The sequence below is a fragment of the Schistocerca americana genome, chromosome 2, assembly GCF_021461395.2.
Source record: "Schistocerca americana isolate TAMUIC-IGC-003095 chromosome 2, iqSchAmer2.1, whole genome shotgun sequence".
Lineage (NCBI taxonomy): Eukaryota > Metazoa > Arthropoda > Insecta > Orthoptera > Acrididae > Schistocerca > Schistocerca americana.
The window spans coordinates 351,449,791-351,470,074 of NC_060120.1; the positions used below are offsets into that span (position 1 = coordinate 351,449,791).

At 41.7% G+C, this 20,284-nt stretch overlaps 1 protein-coding gene across 1 annotated transcript in view; it reads left to right on the forward strand.

The window, feature by feature from the left end:
* Window positions 1-20,284, forward strand: part of LOC124594006 (ATP-binding cassette sub-family C member 3-like) — a 71,695-nt gene that overhangs the window by 47,472 nt on the left and 3,939 nt on the right. Inside the window, exon 3 of the mRNA XM_047132358.1 lies at window positions 8,320-8,453. Coding sequence (XP_046988314.1) covers window positions 8,320-8,453 — 134 coding nt within the window. The remainder of the gene's footprint in view (window positions 1-8,319; window positions 8,454-20,284) is intronic.

Below are 20,284 nucleotides of genomic sequence, written 5' to 3' on the forward strand. Positions count from 1 at the left end.
CCTATCTGACAACACGTACTCATCGAGATCTGTTACTATTAATTTAAATGACTCCCGGTCATTATTTTGAACACAGAGCAGGGGCGTCTTCTTATATTTTGTTAACATCACGTTAAATAAGAACTGAATCAGCTCACCATTACTGTATGGATAATGAAGATGCCGATTTCGTTTTGGGATTTCGTCGGAACACTTCGAATAAGATTGCAAGCATGTTGCCACCAGTGATGTGGCTTACATGATGCTTAGTTGCAACCTGTTATGTTCCGCGCGAGAGCATTATAGTTTCATAATTTTTGATTCAAATTCTGCAAAAGTTGTACAGCGTATGGTAAGTGGTAAAGCTTTCGTGATTATATTCCCCCTCGTGTGGCTATTCATGAACGCTAACTTTCTTTGAAATGGACAAGAGTTTGATAAGCTACCCTTAAACTGAACAATGAACATCTTAATATCCAAGTCTCCGCCTGCAGTGTAGGTTAGGAATTTCCTCGGCGAGAAAAATGCCTGTAATCGAAGATCTGCCCCCTGACGGACATGGTCGTCGATGCTACACATGATTCTCTCACAATGGTTCCATCTTATGTAGCAACAGTGAGCCACAAGGCTCTGAATTCTCACAAATATGCCACTCACTATTGACTTTGCACCAACTCTCTGCTAGGGGTACTAGAATCTCCGCAACTCACAGTCCCTTAATCTCCCACCTAGGCTTTTCTATATCTCATATGAGCAAGGCAAATTCTGAAGTTTCTGAGAATCGAATCGGTTCTGTAGCTTAAGATTCAATGCACTCTTCCAGAACCCTCATTCTTTCTTCGAATTGGACTCAGCCTGGGCCAGCCTGGTCACTCTGCTTTCTACTGTTTCTGAAAATCGGACCAGTTTTTTGTCAACGGATTTGAATTGGCTGTCGAATTATTCACATAGCGCTGCCATCTGTTCCCTAAACCTTTTTCTATCCTCCTGCGCTTCTTTCCGACCTACTTCCACTTTTATCATGCCTCAACCTTCCCCTCTCCTTGGCTTATTTCCTATCTGCTTCGTCCTTCCTGCATCTTTTCTCTGCTCTCCTACGGCTCTCCTGCCCTTCTTTCCTGTCTGTTTCTGCTTTCTCTAGCACTTGTTTGAACCGGTATGGAATATCCCCTATGTTAAATTTGAGCTACTGTGTGCCACAATCGACTTTTTTTCACAAGTTGTTTAGTTGTCCTGCGGTTTTCTGGGATTCAGAAAGCGCTGTTGCTACCGACGCCTCCCCATTTGAAAACTGCGATAGGACTTCCCCTGCTTCCTCTGAACCCATTGGCTTAAAACTTTCCTTGCCTTTCCAGATCACCTTCTACCAGTCCTATATACGTATGAAGGAAGTGTAATAGAAATCTACCGTACACTGAACTACTGCTATCACAAATTTAACATGACCCTAAACACTGAAATATTGTCATATGTAACAGAAGAAAATCTTCTCACACAATGGAAATTTTCCCAATAGAAACTCCAAAAATACACGCGCAACAAAAGAAACGAATTATAAATAGCACACCTAAGATGTGTCTCACTGCGCCGTCCTAACTAAAGGATACCAATCGAAACCAAAAGTAAAATACTGGCAGGGTCAACATTAAGTTAAGTATGTGTCGTTTCTGACAGGGAACCCAGGGTGCCCTTGATTTGGGTTATGATACGACGTTGCTATAAACACATTGGTGCTGATTAAATCTGAATACTGCAAGGTCGTTAGCCAAATTATCGTGAAACAACAGACTGCAAAGTTATAATCCAAGGGGAAGTCGACAAGACTTTATACATAGTAGTCAGTAATCAAATCTACAATGATGCAAGACCAGTGAGTGCAACGCTTGTTGCCTTCACTGAGTAGTAAGTACCTGATTCGTGAGCTTGGCCACTATGTCCAACATTAACGATGTCACAATGAGAACAACAACAGGCTACATTTATTATTATGGGACTCCTAATCATAGAAAAATCTGCTTATAACAGATTTTTACTTGCTCTAATTGGTGTGTGACAATCCACAAGAAGTTGACAAAGAGCAAAGTTCTCTAACGCTAACACTTTGCGGAGGTGGCAAATTATACGGAAGACTGCACGGAGAAAGTGCAGTATCACTGGGCACCTAGCGAATTCAAAGTTAGTGAGATAAGAATCACAAATTAAAAGTGAAATCGACAGCTCAAGTCACGTTACCAGAACAAGTAAGTTGCGAGCTGCAAAGACTATAATAGCAGATCGCACTCCCGCGTAATGCGACGCTTACGAGTGGCTGGGTCACGTATTATTTCTAAGCCGTCATCCAGCCACGCTTATCTGTCTCTTTCTTAACAGCATCTTTACAGGTATTTTCTCCATGATTTCATTTAGTTATCCCGCTGTGTCTCGCTGGGGTCTTATTACGGGCTTTTCTGAACCTCACCTTCCTGGTGTTGCTTTATGTTTCCTGTGGTGGGATCAAACGAAGTTTTCCAGTTTATTGATCACCTTCCACAGATTATGAAAATCTTCTTCAGTATAACATTAATGCAAGGGCGCTGATGGCCTAGCTATTTAGCGCCCCCCACCATATATCATGGTGATCATCATTATCATCATCATCATGATCATCATCACATCATCATTTCCCCAAAATCAGCCAAGTACATGCCCATCAGCATCAGATGCCAGCCAGGATATGTATAAACGCGATACTTACTTTTTAGTTCTCTCTCCTCAACTCTCTACTTTAAAAAACTCTACATGGAAGATACTAATCAATGCAGTTGCCTATATGACAGACGAGAATATCGCTTATTTCACGAGAGAAAAAAAGGGGTGGGGGTCGGGGGAATGCAGCAGAAACTTCCCACTCTTGTCATGCAAAACGAACAATAACAAACAAAAGGTTGGTACTGGCCTGAAGCAGTGTCTCCTCAGTTGGCCAGCTTGTGCGACATGTGCGATTGGATACACCAAAATTTTGGGAGCGGAAGCAACCAACTTTTTCATACATGACAGGTGGCGCCGCAGCAGCTGATCTTTCCATGTTCATTCTGAAACTGAGATAATGATATGCCCATCTATTCTCTGTAGACGGCAGTGGTGGCATGGTGTCCTCTGCCCTCAGCGAGGGCTGGTGCTGCTTCTGCCCAAAACAGCACAGAGCGGCCCGAAACTCAACTTCTGTGAAAATTGTTCGTGTCCCCGTGCAGGCTCACTTCTCGTAAGGAGACTGGCTGACTGCCACCTGCTGAACAGCATGAACCTGAGACCACGCTGGAAGTGCAACTTCTCAGTGAGAAATATGCAAAGCTTTCTTCTTAGTAAATATATACAATATTTACAAAAAATCACATGTAAATAGTAGTAAAAAATATGAAGCAACATCTCTTCGCGATATGTGAGAGTGATGTAACAGGTTTTAAGTTCCAGAAGCTGACACCCACTGCCGATACACACTGTCAGCTACTAGTCTTGCAGTACAGTTTTAAGATCCAGTAATTGTCAACCACTGGTCATACACGCTGTCTGAACGCCTATTGCCGGCCGGAGTGGCCGAGCGGTTCTAGGCGCAACAGTCTGGAACCGCGCGACCGCTGCGGTCGCAGGTTCGAATCCTGCCTCGGGCACGGATGTGTGTGATGTCCTTAGGTTAGTTAGGTTTAAGTAGTTCTAAGTTCTAGGGGACTGATGACCTCAGAAGTTAAGTCCCATATTGCTCAGAGCCATTTGAACCATTTTTTTGTCTGTACTTGTACATCACATCTACTCATTTCCGTCCCTTTCGGATAATTCCTATGTAGTGTGTCGTTTTCTTGTGTTTGAGTGTATGTGCAACCGTCACGCAGCTGTCAGTGCAGTACCTAAGACAGATAGGCATTTGGGTTCAAATGCCGCTCGGGCACACAGTTATAGTCACACACGGTCATAGCAACACATACTCTGATTACAGTAAAATATTTAATTCTCAAAACATTAAAACCATGGTAGTTCAAGATACAATAACGCACATACTGAGTGGCCGTATGATACCGTGTAAAAGTGCAGTTTGTCGTTAAATTGTGAGTACAAAATGTTAAGTTTTAAATTTTACCGGTCGTTCTCTGGAGATACTCCAACATTTATTTGGAAATTACATACTTTTTTTAAAGACATGATGAGAGGTGGAATTTTAAGTCTGAAAAGAAAACAGGCACTGACCTTCGAAACTGTGGGCTTGGCTACGAGAGCCCAGGCGTCAACCATTCATCCGTCAGCACCAGGAAAAGTAATGCCACCTAACTGTAGGCAGTTAGGTATAATTATTGAAACTGGACACATTTTGATACTGAAGTGAGATAAAAACATTGGAATAACGAAAAATAAAACATTTACTCTTTACATGTGCTTTTAGTTTTAATACGTACATGATATGGTCTGTTGCACTATTGGAAACACATTTTTCAGTTGGAATGCACTTGGGTGGTGTTCGTGTGACCTTATGCTAGTCTGAGAAAGATGTTCAACCTCTAACAACGTAAGCTGACGTACGAAATTTGCGGAAATTTTCTGGATTTCCATCTGAATTTGAGGTTTAGTTCAGCTAGGTGGTAGAGTAGGTGTTGACTGGGTAGTTACTTCACATATCGAGATTAATACTTCACTATGCAGCGGAGGATACGGCTTTGTGAAATTTGCTGACAGATTTAGACGGTGTGTTGCACATTAACACGGACCCTTGCCTATAACGCCTACTGTTGGTAGTAGCTGAGCTACCACGCGCGACTCACGACACGCCGCATAGCTTCTGATACAGCGTCTCCCTGCTGTATTTTCCTCTCCTCAGTAGCTCTGATATACTCGTATACCTCCCAGAACCGCTGAGAAAAATGATGTTGCGGAAAATAGCTTAAGCACAACTAAGCAATAAAAAGTGTGAGGACCTTCAAGTGAGTACCAAAAAATGTGCTTCAAATTTCAATTTGTAAGTCACCTGTTCTCTTTTTTATAATGATCTGAGTATGAAAATTTGTTTTCAAAAAATGCGCTGAATATGCTTCCATTTTCGCATGACATCTCGATCCAAGAAATAACTTCTAATACAATCTGGGTAAAATTCGAGATCGCAGTTACGTCTAAAAATTTCATACCCTGACATTGAGAATGAACAATTGATATTCTTTATAGGTAGATTACGGGCAATGGGAATGTATGGCCCTAGGCTGACCAGACATCTCGGTTTTGCCTGGATAGTCCCAGTTTTCACATAAATACCCTGGTGTCCTAATAAAATCGTTCGATAAATATAACTGTCCGGGTTTTTAATCGAGAAACAAAATGCGGGCAGTAACATTTCTAATTTAACTACACGGTTGTGAAAAACAAGTTTCCTAGAAGCAGAACGTCGTAGATATCTCGTACATTTTCACAGTATCTCCTATAGGTCTACCGCATTTGGTGTAACTCATGCTGGCCGGTGTGGCCGAGCGGTTCTAGGCGCTTCAGTCTGGAACCGCGCTACCGCTACGGTCGCAGGTTCGAATCCTGCCTCGGGCATGGATGTGTGTAATGTCCACGGGAATGAAAATAAATGATAGAATATTTAGTTAAATTTATGATTATTAGGGCTCAGTCCTTAAACATTAGTACATAAAGCACTACAATTGTCTGGAGGTGGACCACGTGGCTTTCAAGACCTCCACACGAGAAAGAATTCCACAAATTAATTCTAGATACATCAGAAAAATTCTGAACACATATAAATAAACGCGAGTGTGATACAGTCGATACACCCACCATATGAATGAACTAATGAAAAACAGATACTGTACCAAGTGTATCAACAGATACCTTGCTTCCCACGCCCGGGTTCCCGGGTTCGATTCCCGGCGGGGTCAGGGATTTTCTCTGCCTCGTGATGGCTGGGTGTTGTGTGATGTCCTTAGGTTAGTTAGGTTTAAGTAGTTCTAAGTTCTAGGGGACTGATGACCATAGATGTTAAGTCCCATAGTGCTCAGAGCCATTTGAACCATTTTTTGATACCTTGCTGAACACTGAGAGTTAGAACATAAGTGTGTCTTCACACACACTTACAGACCTGAAAAATGGTTCAAATGGCTCTGAGCGCTATGGGACTTAACATCGGAGGTCATCAGTCCCCTAGATCTTAGAACTACTTAAACCTAACTAACTTCACCATACTTCTTGTAGCTCGTTGCATGAGAAAGTAGCATCAAAACAAGCTATCATACCAGTTGTCCGTAATGAAAACGTGGAAACAACGGCCAATAACACCATCAGAACCAAAGCGACACCCGGAAAACAAGCCGCAACCGTCAGGAGCAGAATGCTTTGTAACTCGTTCAACAGACCTCACACACGTAGCACACGGACGACACAGGACCTTGACTGGCTCGTATCTACTTCCTTCAAACTATACTCAAACAGAAATGCCATTAGTTGATTAATCAAAGAATGTCATACCATAAGTTATCGATCATTTGGTGCAGAACATTTTTGTAACATGTTGCGATTCAGAATTAGTGGAAGAATAAGTAAACTGAAAGTCAACATTTTAACGAACAGCTTCAACGTTACGCCATAAATCACACATACGTAAAGGCTGTCGATTCATCTAAATACTTAGGGACTACAATCACAAAAAACTTAAACTGGTACCATCATATGAAAAACTTTATGAAAAAGGAGAACCAAAGAGTGCGTTTTATTAGTTGAACGCTTAGAAAGTGCAATAGATCTACTAAAGAAACTGTCTACTCTACGGTTGTCCATACTCTTCTGGTCTACTGCTACGTGATATGAGATCCTTAGCAGATAGGAACGGACGAGAAAAGTCCGTAAGTGATTCTACCAACCTTCTGCCAAAAACTTAAGTGTGAGCAGCAGAGTAGACACGTGGATACAGACGTTTTGCTCTGCAGAGGATTGCACAGTGTTGTGTAATCCCCTGACATGTTAATACCGCATGCCACACTTGGTTCTATATCCATCATGGGCCACAGCCTTGGCTCAAGTCCCGTTTCGGCAGACCGATTTATCTAATTGGTTGGTTGGTTGTTTCGGGGAAGGAGACCAGACAGCGAGGTCATCGGTCTCATCGGATTAGGGAAGGACGGGGAAGGAAGTCAGCCGTGCCCTTTGGAAGGAACCAACCCGGCATTTGCCTGGAGCGATTTAGGGAAATCACGGAAAACCTAAATCAGGATGGCCGGACGCGGGATTGAAGCGTCGTCCTCCCGAATGCGTATCTAGTTAAACGACATGTTACACTAAAGTTATGTTAACATAAACGCTATAATATGGTTTACGTCAGGTGAATAACAGTTTCAGACATTTCATACGAGTGCATACAACTCATTTCCGATCACACAATCCACAGTTTATTTTTAATTAAGAACTGAATTATGATACGAAAGGAGGAACAAGTGTAAGGGATTCCCATCTGATGTCTTGCCCATTATCTTTTGTGGAACCTAGTAATTTCTCACCTGAAAGTGGCCAAATAAGCCGAAAACTGATTCAATAACAAACAAATATCAGTGTAAGAAAAGATATTTTGTTTCCTTTCATCCTTAAATATAAAATTTCACAATCAAGAAGCGACTGTAAACCGCATTAAGATGACATCAATCATTTTTAAACCCATTTCTTATCAAAATTTGACATTTTATATCCTTCGGTAGCTCCTCAAGCAGTTCATAGTGTGCTACTTTTTTCAGAACATACACATGAGTCAACTGTGGAAAACGAAATTCCGGTTTCCGTTTAATATTGTGTTGTAATCAGTACTGTCGCGTCCAAACTCTAGCAAATTTCATCACAGAATATGTAGACCGCAGTATCATGATCATTATTCTGAATTACTTAAACTATTTCCAATAAGCGGCAAGCACATAAATCCGTTCACATCTTTCATGATTTTCCTTTGCCCCATTATCACGTACTGAAAATCTGTGAATAAAGAGCTCCGTCCGCCGTCTTACGTAAACATTTGCACTAGGCTTCGACACGGTACAAGGTGCGGAACAGTAGTAAGCACCAGAAGCAGAAATGCTAGCACACGATTATGTATGACTTCGTCAACAAATCTCCGCAAACAGGTGACGTCGCAACCGAAATAGTGCTCCACTACTGGCTCTGGCAGTTTGATAAGAACGTGGGTTCTTAAGAGAGCGTGACGACACAAGTCGAAACCTCGCCGGGAGGTAGTGCAACTTTTCTATATTAAGTGTGTATTCCTGCAGTCCTACTTTGTATCATATCTACAGTGGTGAACAGCTAGTGCCTGGACAACACGCGTTATAAAGGGAATACTGCTTGCAGGCTGGATGTAAATTCTGCGACGAGATCAACGAAGGCACGAAACGGAGCAAGACCGGCGCCATGGATTCTAAAGTCTACAAGTCAAACCCGAATCCAAAGGCTTCGGCGAATCCCATTTCCAAGCTCTTCGTTTGGTAAGTAATTAATATTCTAAACTATGTGCTTTACACTTTTGTAGGATTTATCGACGCTTGATTCTTTCCACTTCTTTGAAACATGTAACAAATTTTATTATACGCTGTCACTCGGACAATGAGGAACCCCGTATAACGCACTACTGGAATCGCAATGCGCGTTACAACTGATTTCAGCAGTCAGTTATTTTTTTTTTAGATAGAATATAATTTTTCCTTCTTGTAGATCATGTATTTAGACTTGCCCTGTACAAATCAATTTAAATCAACTTTCTATAAATTTTCATTAGGGAACTACAAACGATCAGTTTTATGGGTAGATGCATCATTTCACCAGTAATCGGCTACATTCAAGTGGATGTTCCGGTGGCGAAATGTTCATTTAAGTGAAGTGTTCAAACCTGAATACTCCTACACAACTCAATAAAGCTACTAAGTGACTTGTGGACGAGATGTGAAACTGCTGTTGTCACAGAGCGACAAGCTTTTTCGATGCGCCACGTTCGGTTAGATTGTAGAGTATATCCTTAAACTGCCGTATGCAAGGCAGATCGGAGTGCACAAAGAATCGAGTTTCGGTCTATCACAAAATAAAGATGGCATATACATATAGAGAGAACGCTGACGTTTTGCTGATGCTCCGAGATTGCCGACACGATACAAACAACGAGGTAGGCATGCCTTATTCCGCGAGATACTGTGGTCGAAGAATTCCATCAGCCATCACGCTCTTACGAACCGAATAAAGACTTCGAGACATAGTAGTCTGAGAAGGTATGGCGGTAACAGACGACGATGAATAAGAAGAAAGGATATGGAAGTGTTTGTTACAGCTGCAATTCCCCACGATCCTCACTTAAAGAGAAGTTACTACAGGCAGTAGTATCAGCTTTACATATGTGTGACGGATAGTACAGGATCACAAGTTTCGCCCGTACCACCTGACTCTCACAGAGCAGCTTGATGGGAAGAATGTCTGTAGGATAGTTACTTTCTGCGAACAGGTCGTGAATAATTTCGCTTTGTGCGTCTGACAAAGTGTTACATTCTCTGCTGAACATTCACGAATTATGGTGGTGTCAACTGTCATAATATACAGGGTGGTGCATTGATCGTGACCGGAACAAATATCTCACGAAATCAGCGTCAAACGAATAAACTACAAAGAACGAAACTTGTCTAGCTTGACGGGGGAAACCAGATGGCGCTATGGTTGACCCGCTAGATGGCGCTGCCATATGTCCAACAGATATCAACTGCGTTTTTTAAAATAGGAACCCCCATTTTTATTACATATTCGTGTAGTACGTAAAGAAATATGAATGTTTTAGTTGGACCACTTTTTTCGCTTTGTGACAGATGGCGCTGTAATAGTCACAAACATATGGCTCACAATTTTAGACGAACAGTTGGTAACAGGTAGGTTTTGTAAACTAAAATACAGAACGTAGGTATGTTTGATCATTTTATTTCTGTTGTTCCAATGTTATACATGTACCTTTGTGAACTTATCATTTCTGAGAACGCATGCTGCTACAGCGTGATTACCTGTAAATACCACATTAATGCAATTAATACTCAAAATGATGTCCGTCAACCTCAGTGCATTTGGACATACGTGTAACGACATTCCTCTCAACAGCGAGTACTCCGCCTTCCGTAATGTTCGCACATGCATTGACAATGCGCTGACGCATGTTGTCAGGCGTTGTCGGTGGATCACGATAGCAAATATCCTTCAGCTTTCCCCACAGAAAGAAATCCGGGGACGTCAGATCCGGTGAACGAGCGGGCCATGGTATGGTGCTTCGACGACCAATCTACCTGTCATGAAATATGCTATTCAATACCGTTTCAACCACATGCGAGCTTTGTGCCGGACATCCATCATGTTGGAAGTACATCGCCATTCTGTCATGCAGTGAAACATCTTGTAGTAACATCGATAGGACATCACGTAGGAAATCAGCATACATTGCACCATTTAGATTGCCATCGATAAAATTGGGGCCAATTATCTTTCCTCCCATAATGCCGCACCATAAATTAACCCGCTATGGTCGCTGATGTCCCACTTGTCGCAGCCATCGTGGATTTTCCGTTGCCCAAGAGTGCATATTATGCCGGTTTACGTTACCGCTGTTGGTGAATGACGCTTCGTCGCTAAATAGAACGCGTGCAAAAAATTTGTCATCGTCCCGTAATTTCTCTTGCGCCCAGTGGCAGAACTGTACACGACGTTCAAAGTCGTCACCATGCAAATTCCTGGTGCATAGAAATATGGTACGGGTGCAATCGATGTTGATGTAGCATTCTCAACAGCGACGTTTTTGAGATTCCCGATTCTCGCGCAAGTTGTCTGCTACTGATGTGCGGATTAGCCGCGACAGCAGCTAAAACACCTACTTGGGCATCATCATTTGTTGCAGGTCGTTGTTGACGTTTCACATGTGGCTGAACACTTCCTGTTTCCTTAAATAACGTAACTATCCGATGAACGGTCCGGACATTTGGATGATGTCGTCCAGGATACCGACCAGCATACATAGTACACGCCCGTTGGGTTCAAATGGTTCAAATGGCTCTGAGCACTATGGGACTTAACATCTATGGTCATCAGTCCCCTAGAACTTAGAACTACTTATACCTAACTAACCTAAGGACATCACACAACACCCAGTCATCACGAGGCAGAGAAAATCCCTGACCCGCCGCCCGTTGGGCATTTTGATCACAATAACCATACGTCAACACGATATCGACCTTTTCCGCAATTGGTAAACGGTCCATTTTAACACGGGTAATGTGTCACGAAGCAAATACCGTCCGCACTGGCAGAATGTTACGTGATACCACGTACTTATAGGTTTGTGACTATTACAGCGCCATCTATCACAAAGCGAAAAAAGTGGTCCAACTAAAACACTCATATTTCTTTACTTACTACACGAATATGTAATAAAATGGGGGTTCCTATTAAAAAAAGGCGCAGTTGATATCCGTTTGACCTATGGCAGCGCCATCTAGCGGGCCCACCATAGGCCATCTGGGTTGGGGTTGGTTTGTTTGGAGGGAGGAGACCAGACAGCGAGGTCATCGGTCTCATCGGATTAGGGAAGGATGGGGAAGGATGTCGGCCGTGACCTTTCAAAGGAACCATCCCGGCATTTGCCTGAAGCGATTTAGGGAAATCACGGAAAACCTAAATCAGGATGGCCGGACGCGGGATTCAAGCAACGTGCCGGCCGGAGTGGCCGAGCGGTTAAAGGCGCTACAGTCTGGAACCGCACGACCGCTACGGTCGCAGGTTCGAATCCTGCCTCGGGAATGGATGTGTGTGATGTCCTTAGGTTAGTTAGGTTTAAGGAGTTCTAAGTTCTAGGCGACTTATGATCACAGCAGTTGAGTCCCATAGTGCTCAGAGCCATTCAACCAACGTTCTCCCGAATGCGAGTCCAGTGTACTAGGCCATCTGGTTTCCCCCTTCAAGCTAAACGAGTTTCGTTCTTTGTAATTTTTTCGTTTGATGCTTATTTCGTGAGTTATTTGGCCCGGTCACTATCAATGGATCGCAGAAAATCATAGCTGGTATGTCATGTCGATTGTCAAAGGAGGTGATCCACAGAGGTAATCTCTGGCCCACTCTACTTCGCATGTACTCTGTCTGACAGGTGACATATCTCGAGCTTTTATTGTCGATATTCTAGGTGCTCTTTTTGCAGATGTCAGTCTAGACATTACAGGCCGTATATAGCTGTAGTATGGAGGGTGCCCAGCTCGTCCTGCCTGTGATTTTGTGCGCGAAGGTTATTATGACGCCTTAGTCTTCAGGAAAGGCCCATATATTTGCCATATTTAACACCGGATAATTTTTTTTTTTTTTTGTGGGGTGCATCTAAAGAAACGTTGCTGCAACCTCTGAGAACCAACCACATAAACAATGCTAACGGCATGAAGAGTGACTGTATCTTACGTTTACCTACCTAAAAAAAAATAATTCTTTCCTTATTATTTTGCAAGTCGAACAGAAAAACGCCTTATCTGAAACATCTTATATGCACTGAGTAAACGACGTTTCCTCACCGGGCTACGTAATCTCATAGCTGTCAAAATGCAGTTAAGTATTTGATGGATAAAGTACCGAAAAAATACGAAGATGTCCGCGAATGTTATCTCCCTGGTAAATTCTTTCACATACATACACATCACATATTTCTTTTGATAGAATATGGTGGGGACAATATTTTCACTGATGACTTCCTATTATTATTTATTATCATTCACGTATGGGCCCAATAAGATCACACGAGGTATAGTCAATCAATGTCGCTTTTGTTGGTTGGTGTTACTTTGTGTCCAAATTTGTTTCATCCTTTCAGAACGAAGTCTCTTTCTTTCATCAGACCACGGTGTTCCAGTCCGTTTTCTAATTTCCCTCTGACCGACCTTCCAATCATTTTTTTCTGAATGTTTTTCTGTCTGTAACGTCTGCCTGAGTTATATCGGGTACCTTAAGATCCTTCTTAATCACAGCGATCCATTTAATTGGCTCAGCTTTGACATTACTGCTGTTTTCGTAGAACTCTACTATTTGTTTTTTCAACCTAGTGGATGCCATTCTTTTAACGTGCCAATAAAATTTAAGTCTACGTTTTCTCATGGCTGTGTGTTCTTTCTTTCCTTATTACTTCTCAGCCTATAAGTCACTCCATCACTAATTTTGGAGCCTAATATTTTCTTAATAGTAGTTCTTTCCTTCTTTTGAAATTCTTAAATATCCCTCTTTTTATTTAAAATTAAAGTTTCTACTCCATAAAGACATCCAGGTTCGATTACAGTGCTGTAATGGCTAAGTTTACTGAATTTAGAAAGCCTTTTTCATTATAAATATTTTGTGTTAATCTGAAGGCAGTTGCGATTCATTGACAGCGGACTTCGTTTGCTACTTTTTCCAGACCATTTTCCTGCATGATTACCCCCAAGTGTTTAAACTGAGAAATCCTTTTTATTTTTCCATATTTCGTGTTCAAAAACTTTGGTGCTTGTTTGTTGCATTGATATATTCCATTTTTTCGAATGATATTAGTAGTCCTATATTTTCCGCAACTTCTTTAACAATTTAAATTTGTTTTTGAGCTGCGGTAATATCCCTAGTTAAAATCGCCAGGTCATCTGCAAAGCCGAGGCTATATACTCTAATATTACTTCGTATTATCCTGTTATTTTATCCATCACATACCTGACTGCAGTTTGACACCCATGACGTTCCAGAATCAATGGATGTAGCGACACAGGCTTGCGAAGCCGTGGTGACTGATGTTAAAATTTTGAAACTATACATACAGTTAAATTTAATATTCTGTACTCTATTCGCCAATTGCCGATCTGACATTGATAAAATAACACTACTGTAAAACAGTCGATGTAATTTGCCATTTAATTATCAGTAGATCTGACGCTTCATTTTCCCAAGAGCAGCAGCTATGACTACCTTAAAATATACATTTTAGTTGCGAGTGTCAACATAAGTGATATGGAAGACTGTATATGATGTACATACTTCTAACATTACTCTCATTTTTCTTCCATTCGATGATAATATTTGGAAAGTACAATTACCTGTACCTATATGCATTAATCCGAAATTTTATAAATTCATTGACGTTCTCGTTGTTCGCTATAAATACAGGGACTAGAACTATATTCTGAGATTCTTTTCAGAGAACCAGTTTCTCGAACATTTAAGAAACTCAGGCGCAGTCTGTTGAACATAATACGACAGTGACTTTCACACTCTGGTGACAAATTGCAAAGATGTGAACAATGCTTCTTTTTCTCTTCTTCATTTCGTTTTGACCAACGGAGGTTCACATTAAATCGTTGTAGCTTTGTTTCTTCTAGTCTTCACCCTTATCAGTATTCTTTCATTCTCATATATCACAACATTCTTTGCTCGTTTTATTTCTGCCCTGGAAAACTGGAACAGCTTGGTTTTTTTTGTTTGAAAGTCACTCTATTGTAAATCTCTGTCTCCTTTTTTCCCATTTTGTCAAGATTTCTTTGCACTTCTTGGTGCCATCGTATTTTGATTTTCTTGTTCTGAAGAAACAGCAGAATTTGGCCTGTCAACTTACTATGGTCCATTCTAAGAATGAGTCCAAATAGCATAACCCTTCTCTTCCTGGCGGATTCCGAAACCATCTCGGTCAGGGTTTACTATCCGTTGTCCGCTCGTCTTCCATACTGAGCGTTTCTTGTCCTTCGAGTTCCGAATACCATGAGGCTCCAACGTTCCTCAGCTTTTGTGATCCTATTATTACAACGTTCAGAGTTTCTGCTGCGTATAAGCGGCATCGAACATACCGGTTTCTATTCACGCTTTTACGAACAAATTTAATCTGTTTACTTTCTGAATCTCTCTTCCTGTTAATGTCTTGATGTACTTTATATGCTGTGATTTCACGACACAGACCTGTAGACCCACTTGAGCCACTTGTCTCTGCAGCTGGGTGGTTTGATTAGTCGCCTCTTCTCGTGATTCCGACAATATCACAATATCATCTGCAAATAGCGGACGATGTATCTGTGTTTCTGTGTTTGCTCCCCAGTCATACTACGTACAGTCTCTTCATTACTTATTTGCGACTTGACCGCGGGGTAGCCGCATGGTCTAAGGCGCCTTACCACGGTTCACCCGGCTCCCCCGTCGGAGGTTCGAGTCCTCCCTCAGGCATGGTTGTGTGTCTTGTCCTTAGCATAAATTAGTTTAAGTTCGATTAAGTAGTCTGTAAGCCTAGAGGCCGTTGACATCAGCGACGGCCGCGGTGGTCTAGCGGTTCTAGGAGCGCAGTCCGGAACCGCGCGACTGCTACGGTCGCAGGTTCGAATCCTGCCTCGGGCATGGATGTGTTCGGTGTCCTTAGGTTAGTTAGGTTTAAGTAGTTCTAAGTTCTAGGGGACTGATGACCACAGTAGTTAAGTCCCATAGTGCTCAGAGCCATTTGAACCATTTTTTTGATGACATCAGCAGTTTGGTCCCATAGGAACTTACCACAAATTTCCGATTTACTTGAGTGCGAATTCTGTGAGGAACGAAGAGTGAGGAGGCGAGGTAGTCAAGATCTTGACTCGTGTTGGGCGGCATCCGGATTTACATTTTCCGTTGTTTCGCGGTTTGTGAAGTAAGAAGGCGTTTGTAAAGAATGAAATTACACTAAGTACCTTAATACATATATGCAGAGCCCTCAGAACGCAAAAGGAGAAGGACCAGTCATAAAAAATATGAGTAGTAACAAATATATACGTAATAGATTTTGACAAGACAAAATCACGATTTTTAAAAATCAAGAGATGTGTTACCTCGCCAATGAAATTCACATTTACGTAGTTTGGTTTAAGGATGACAAGCTATCAGTGCAGGACACCCTACAGTTTGTCCTGAAAAACCATGTAATGTAAAATCCTGGTAAGAAACAATACGAAAAAAACTTTCTTTAGGCCTCACTTTGTTAGAGCAGTGAAGAACTAAATATCTTCACTTTTTACAGTTTTCCAAAACAAAACCCACTGATGATAGCACAGAGGTACTGAAATGTGTGTAGTAAAAAAAAAAAAACAGTGTGCTTACAAAAAGGCGGAACCCATATCCTAAAATTTGTATGGAGTTTTGCTTCCTCTGAAAATAGCACTTGTTTCAGAAAATTTGGTTTGTCATCAGTTTCATTTAGCATTAAACTGGCAAAGTTCGTATGCTTAGGGCTAGCGCTCTGTTTTATCTTTTGTCTAACCTGAATTTTGTAGGCATGCAGCCTAACCTTTTATGCATGACGTTGAAGTGTGTTGCCATAGGTCGGGCAAGATGTTTTTTCGGGTTTCTGATACAAGACTGCCCGATTTCTTCAACTTCGTCTTCACTTGTTCTCGGTAGGCCCAGTGAATGTGCTTTAAATTCACTTCTTGTATCTCGAAAGTGATTGAACCATCAGCGAATATCTTTGTCACTAGATGCATTTTGTCCTGGATAAGTCTCTCGAAAGCTACGCTGCACGCTAACAAATGATTTAAACTCAGCACTGTGCCTTGTGTTGCACCGCAACATCGTTCTGGCACGTGAGTCGAAGTGGCTGCACTCCACAGAGCAGCTCTTTTGCGCATGTCGGGGCCCTATGCTACTCATTAAACAAAAGTTGGTTATTTTATCTTCAGCTGAACAGTTTTTCAGTAGCGTTTGTTCCAAATAGCGACATTATTTATGGAATATCCTACATAGTTCTTCTTATTCTTCCGTCTCTGTAGTCCAATTTAATCATATTTAGAATTTTGATTATTTTGTTCGGACTCTCTCTGTGCATCGGTCCTGTATATTGTAGACTCCTACAGCGGCGAATGTACCTCTTTTTTGCACCTGTGTGTGCAATGTACATAGCTCAGTCCGTTACAAAAAGGCGAGGTTGTGAACAAGGGACACGTAGACTAAGGATTACGGAAGCTTATAGAGAAGGTGTATAAAATCTGTAACAACAATTGTGAATATCAGTATATTCAGACAGAAGAAGCAAATGTAGTGAGGGTGCCAACCAAAATGTAAGCACATACGTGGCCAAATATTAAAAGCACAGAACGTGTGACCACGTGTTCATGAAAGTACAAGCCATACGAACTCTTACACAGATTTTAATTATAAAAAGGCATTGAAAAATACATTGAGAATGGGCATAAGAGAATACAAAGAAGGAATATCGGACGCAAGGACGTCCATGGGGCCAGAACATGTGTCCATTTACTGACTGGTTGCTGTGCGCGTTAAGATTCAAGAAAACGAATTAATCGAAATTCTGCTATTATAATATTCCTAAAACGTGGCTTTAATTTTGACCGATGACACAAGTAATACCAATGATGAAAGGCCTTTCGCGAAACGTGTATAAGAATAATGGAGGTTTCGTCACGCACGGCTTCCAGTACAGTGATAATTGCTTTCTCTCGCGCAACAGTAGAAATGAATGTCCTCGGGAAATATCTCGACTGTAATTTCTCCATGCTTTCAGCTTAGCCACAGTATCAACATTGCACGGCGTCTTGGCCCCTGTTATAAGGCCAGGTCAATCCTTCGGACTCTCTTTGATTCGGCTGCAGCCACGCAAAAAGCGGCTGGTCTAAACCATTGTGACTGATCTTCTGACTGCGAGACAACGAAATTCAAAGCAGATAATTAGAGCGAATTCTGCTGTTTTCGAAGTCACACTAGCTCGAAGAAGCTTGCCATAACTTGTTTTCGCGTTTGCACTTGGTTTGATGGTCTTTCCTTGGTGCGCCTAGCGTTAACACTGATTTTTCCTGTCACATATGTGAGTCAGTCATCTTTCATAATTACGTTGTGGTACAATATTATTTGCATCCTTTAAATTTGTATTTATGTGATACAGCCCGTCTGTGTAATGAAATTTTCGCAAAGTTACTGTCGTAAATCCAACTGTCCCACGGATGCTCTCTAGTACTGCTGTACCTGTACGCGTTTTAGAGTATGCTGTGAAATAGAAAACTTGTCATCAGACCGTGACACTTACCCATCGTCAGGCAACCTCGTCCCTGGTGCTATATGTGTCTCCGCTACAGATCAGCTTCTTAAAATGCTTATGATTGTTGCATTACCTGCCTCGCCGTAGATGATGATTGCTTCCGACTTTCCTAAATTTAAGCGTGGACGAATCCAGAGTGCAGTAGAAGCAGAAAGTACAGCTTTACTACTGATAAAAATGACACTTATAAGAAACAGTGGCTTGCTGGTACAACATCGTAATTAGTGAAACTTGTTGGAAAATTAAAACTGTGTGACAGATTGGGACTCAAACCCAAAACTTGCGTTTCACCGGCAGCGCTCTTTCCGACTGTGCTATCAAGGCACGATTCACGAAATTTGGAAGGTAGAAGGGAAATACTGGCGGAAGGAAACCTGTGAGGTGCGAGAACTCGTTCTGAGTCGTACCTCGATAGCTCACTCTAGAGCATTGACTACAGAATAGAAGTTTTCTGGTCCCTGTTCTGATACCACGTACAATTTTAATCTGCCACGAAGTTTAAAAATAGCACACACTCCGCTGCAGAGTGAAGGGTACATGTAGGTCTTCAGTACTGACACGAATTCGCAAGCCGAATTGAGTCACAATATTCGAAAATCCGTCTCCAGCAATACCAAAAAGACAAATGCAATAACCATGCTGCTAAGCATAAGAACATACCAAACATCCATATTATGACAAGCAGAAATGTGTCTGTCAGAACATACTGACGGCTCTTTAAACCCTGGCTTTTTTCTATACTTATTATTGGCATAAGTAGTATAACAAATTACTATCCAACAAAATCTACCTCAGACACGTGGCTGAAGGTCATACAGCGTCAGTGCAAATTACATGGTCATACGCTCAGTTTGCCTACATGTAGGGGCAAGAAGCTGTGCTAAAGGCAACCTGACATACAATTTTATCAACAAAAAACCTCCCTCCCTCTCTCCCTCCGCCCCCCCCCCCTCTCTCTCTCGCTCACACACACACACACACACACACGTACACACAGACACACACACACAGCCCAGTGTTTTACTAGCCATTTACATGAAACAGCCAATGACTAATGTATTTCAAAGACCTTTAAAACGAAACAGTCAATTAGCGTTTAGCTGCCATGTGGATCATATTCTAAAGTATCCAACCAATCTGAATTTTGTATAAATCGGGATCACGTTCAAAAGTTTCTGATTGACCTGAATTGTGCAATTGAAAGAGCAATGTCAGAACAACCATCTTATCATTCTCAAAATAAATACTTTTGAGATTTATAAGATGGTCGCTGATTCGTGTAAACAAAACACCCAGTTAACTATGGCAGATGGAGGCAGGCAGACCAGCGTGATGCTTCATCAGCAACTTTATCAAGTCTGGACTTGTCTGACTTCTTAGAAACATGAAATGCATTTCACAACTTCTGCATGTGTACGAAACATATTCGCAGTTGTGAATATGGAGAAGCGTCAGCTGTATGATGAAAAGACAACTATGAAAATTGATGCCCGACCGGGACTCGCATAAAGTGGGAAATCTGCGTTAGAGTCCTGGAATTTTCATCGGTGTAATTCCATGATGCAGCTAGCGGTTGTCCACACTCGCATCTACGTATACATTGCATGCCCTTCATACCAACTGTAGTCGCCACATTGCCTGTTTTTTCAGATATGCATGAAGTAACTTGCAGCATAATTATGAACAACACAGGTACTGCAATATCGTATCATACTTTGCATGTGTTTGTCAGCAAGCAGCTCAGGCTTTACTCTGGAAGCTATTGCATGCCGGTCGGAGTGGCCGTGCGGTTCTAGGCGCTACAGTCTGGAGCCGCGTGGCCGCTACGGTCCCAGGTTCGAATCCTGCCTTGGGCATGGATGTGTGTGATGTCCTTAGGTTAGTTAGGTTTAAGTAGTTCTAAGTTCTCGGGGGCTGATGACCTCAGAAGTTAAGTCCCATAATGCTCAGAGCCATTTGAAACATTTGCTATTGCATGATGCATGGCATATTCTTTCTGCTATGGAAATTCAGATACGACAAAATGGGCATAAATCACAATAAAAACAATGAAATTTATAGCTCAAAACATATTATCTCAATCGGAATAGTTTAATCTTTGTACCAAAGTAGACAATGCTTTTGCCATGTCTAAATCGCCTGTATTACTGGTCAAACATTTTATCTTAGTTTGGCTACAACAGATATCAAAGTCAACCGAACATTACAGTGACTCCCGTGATAGGGTCCTGCAGTACAAAAAACTTTCTTCTT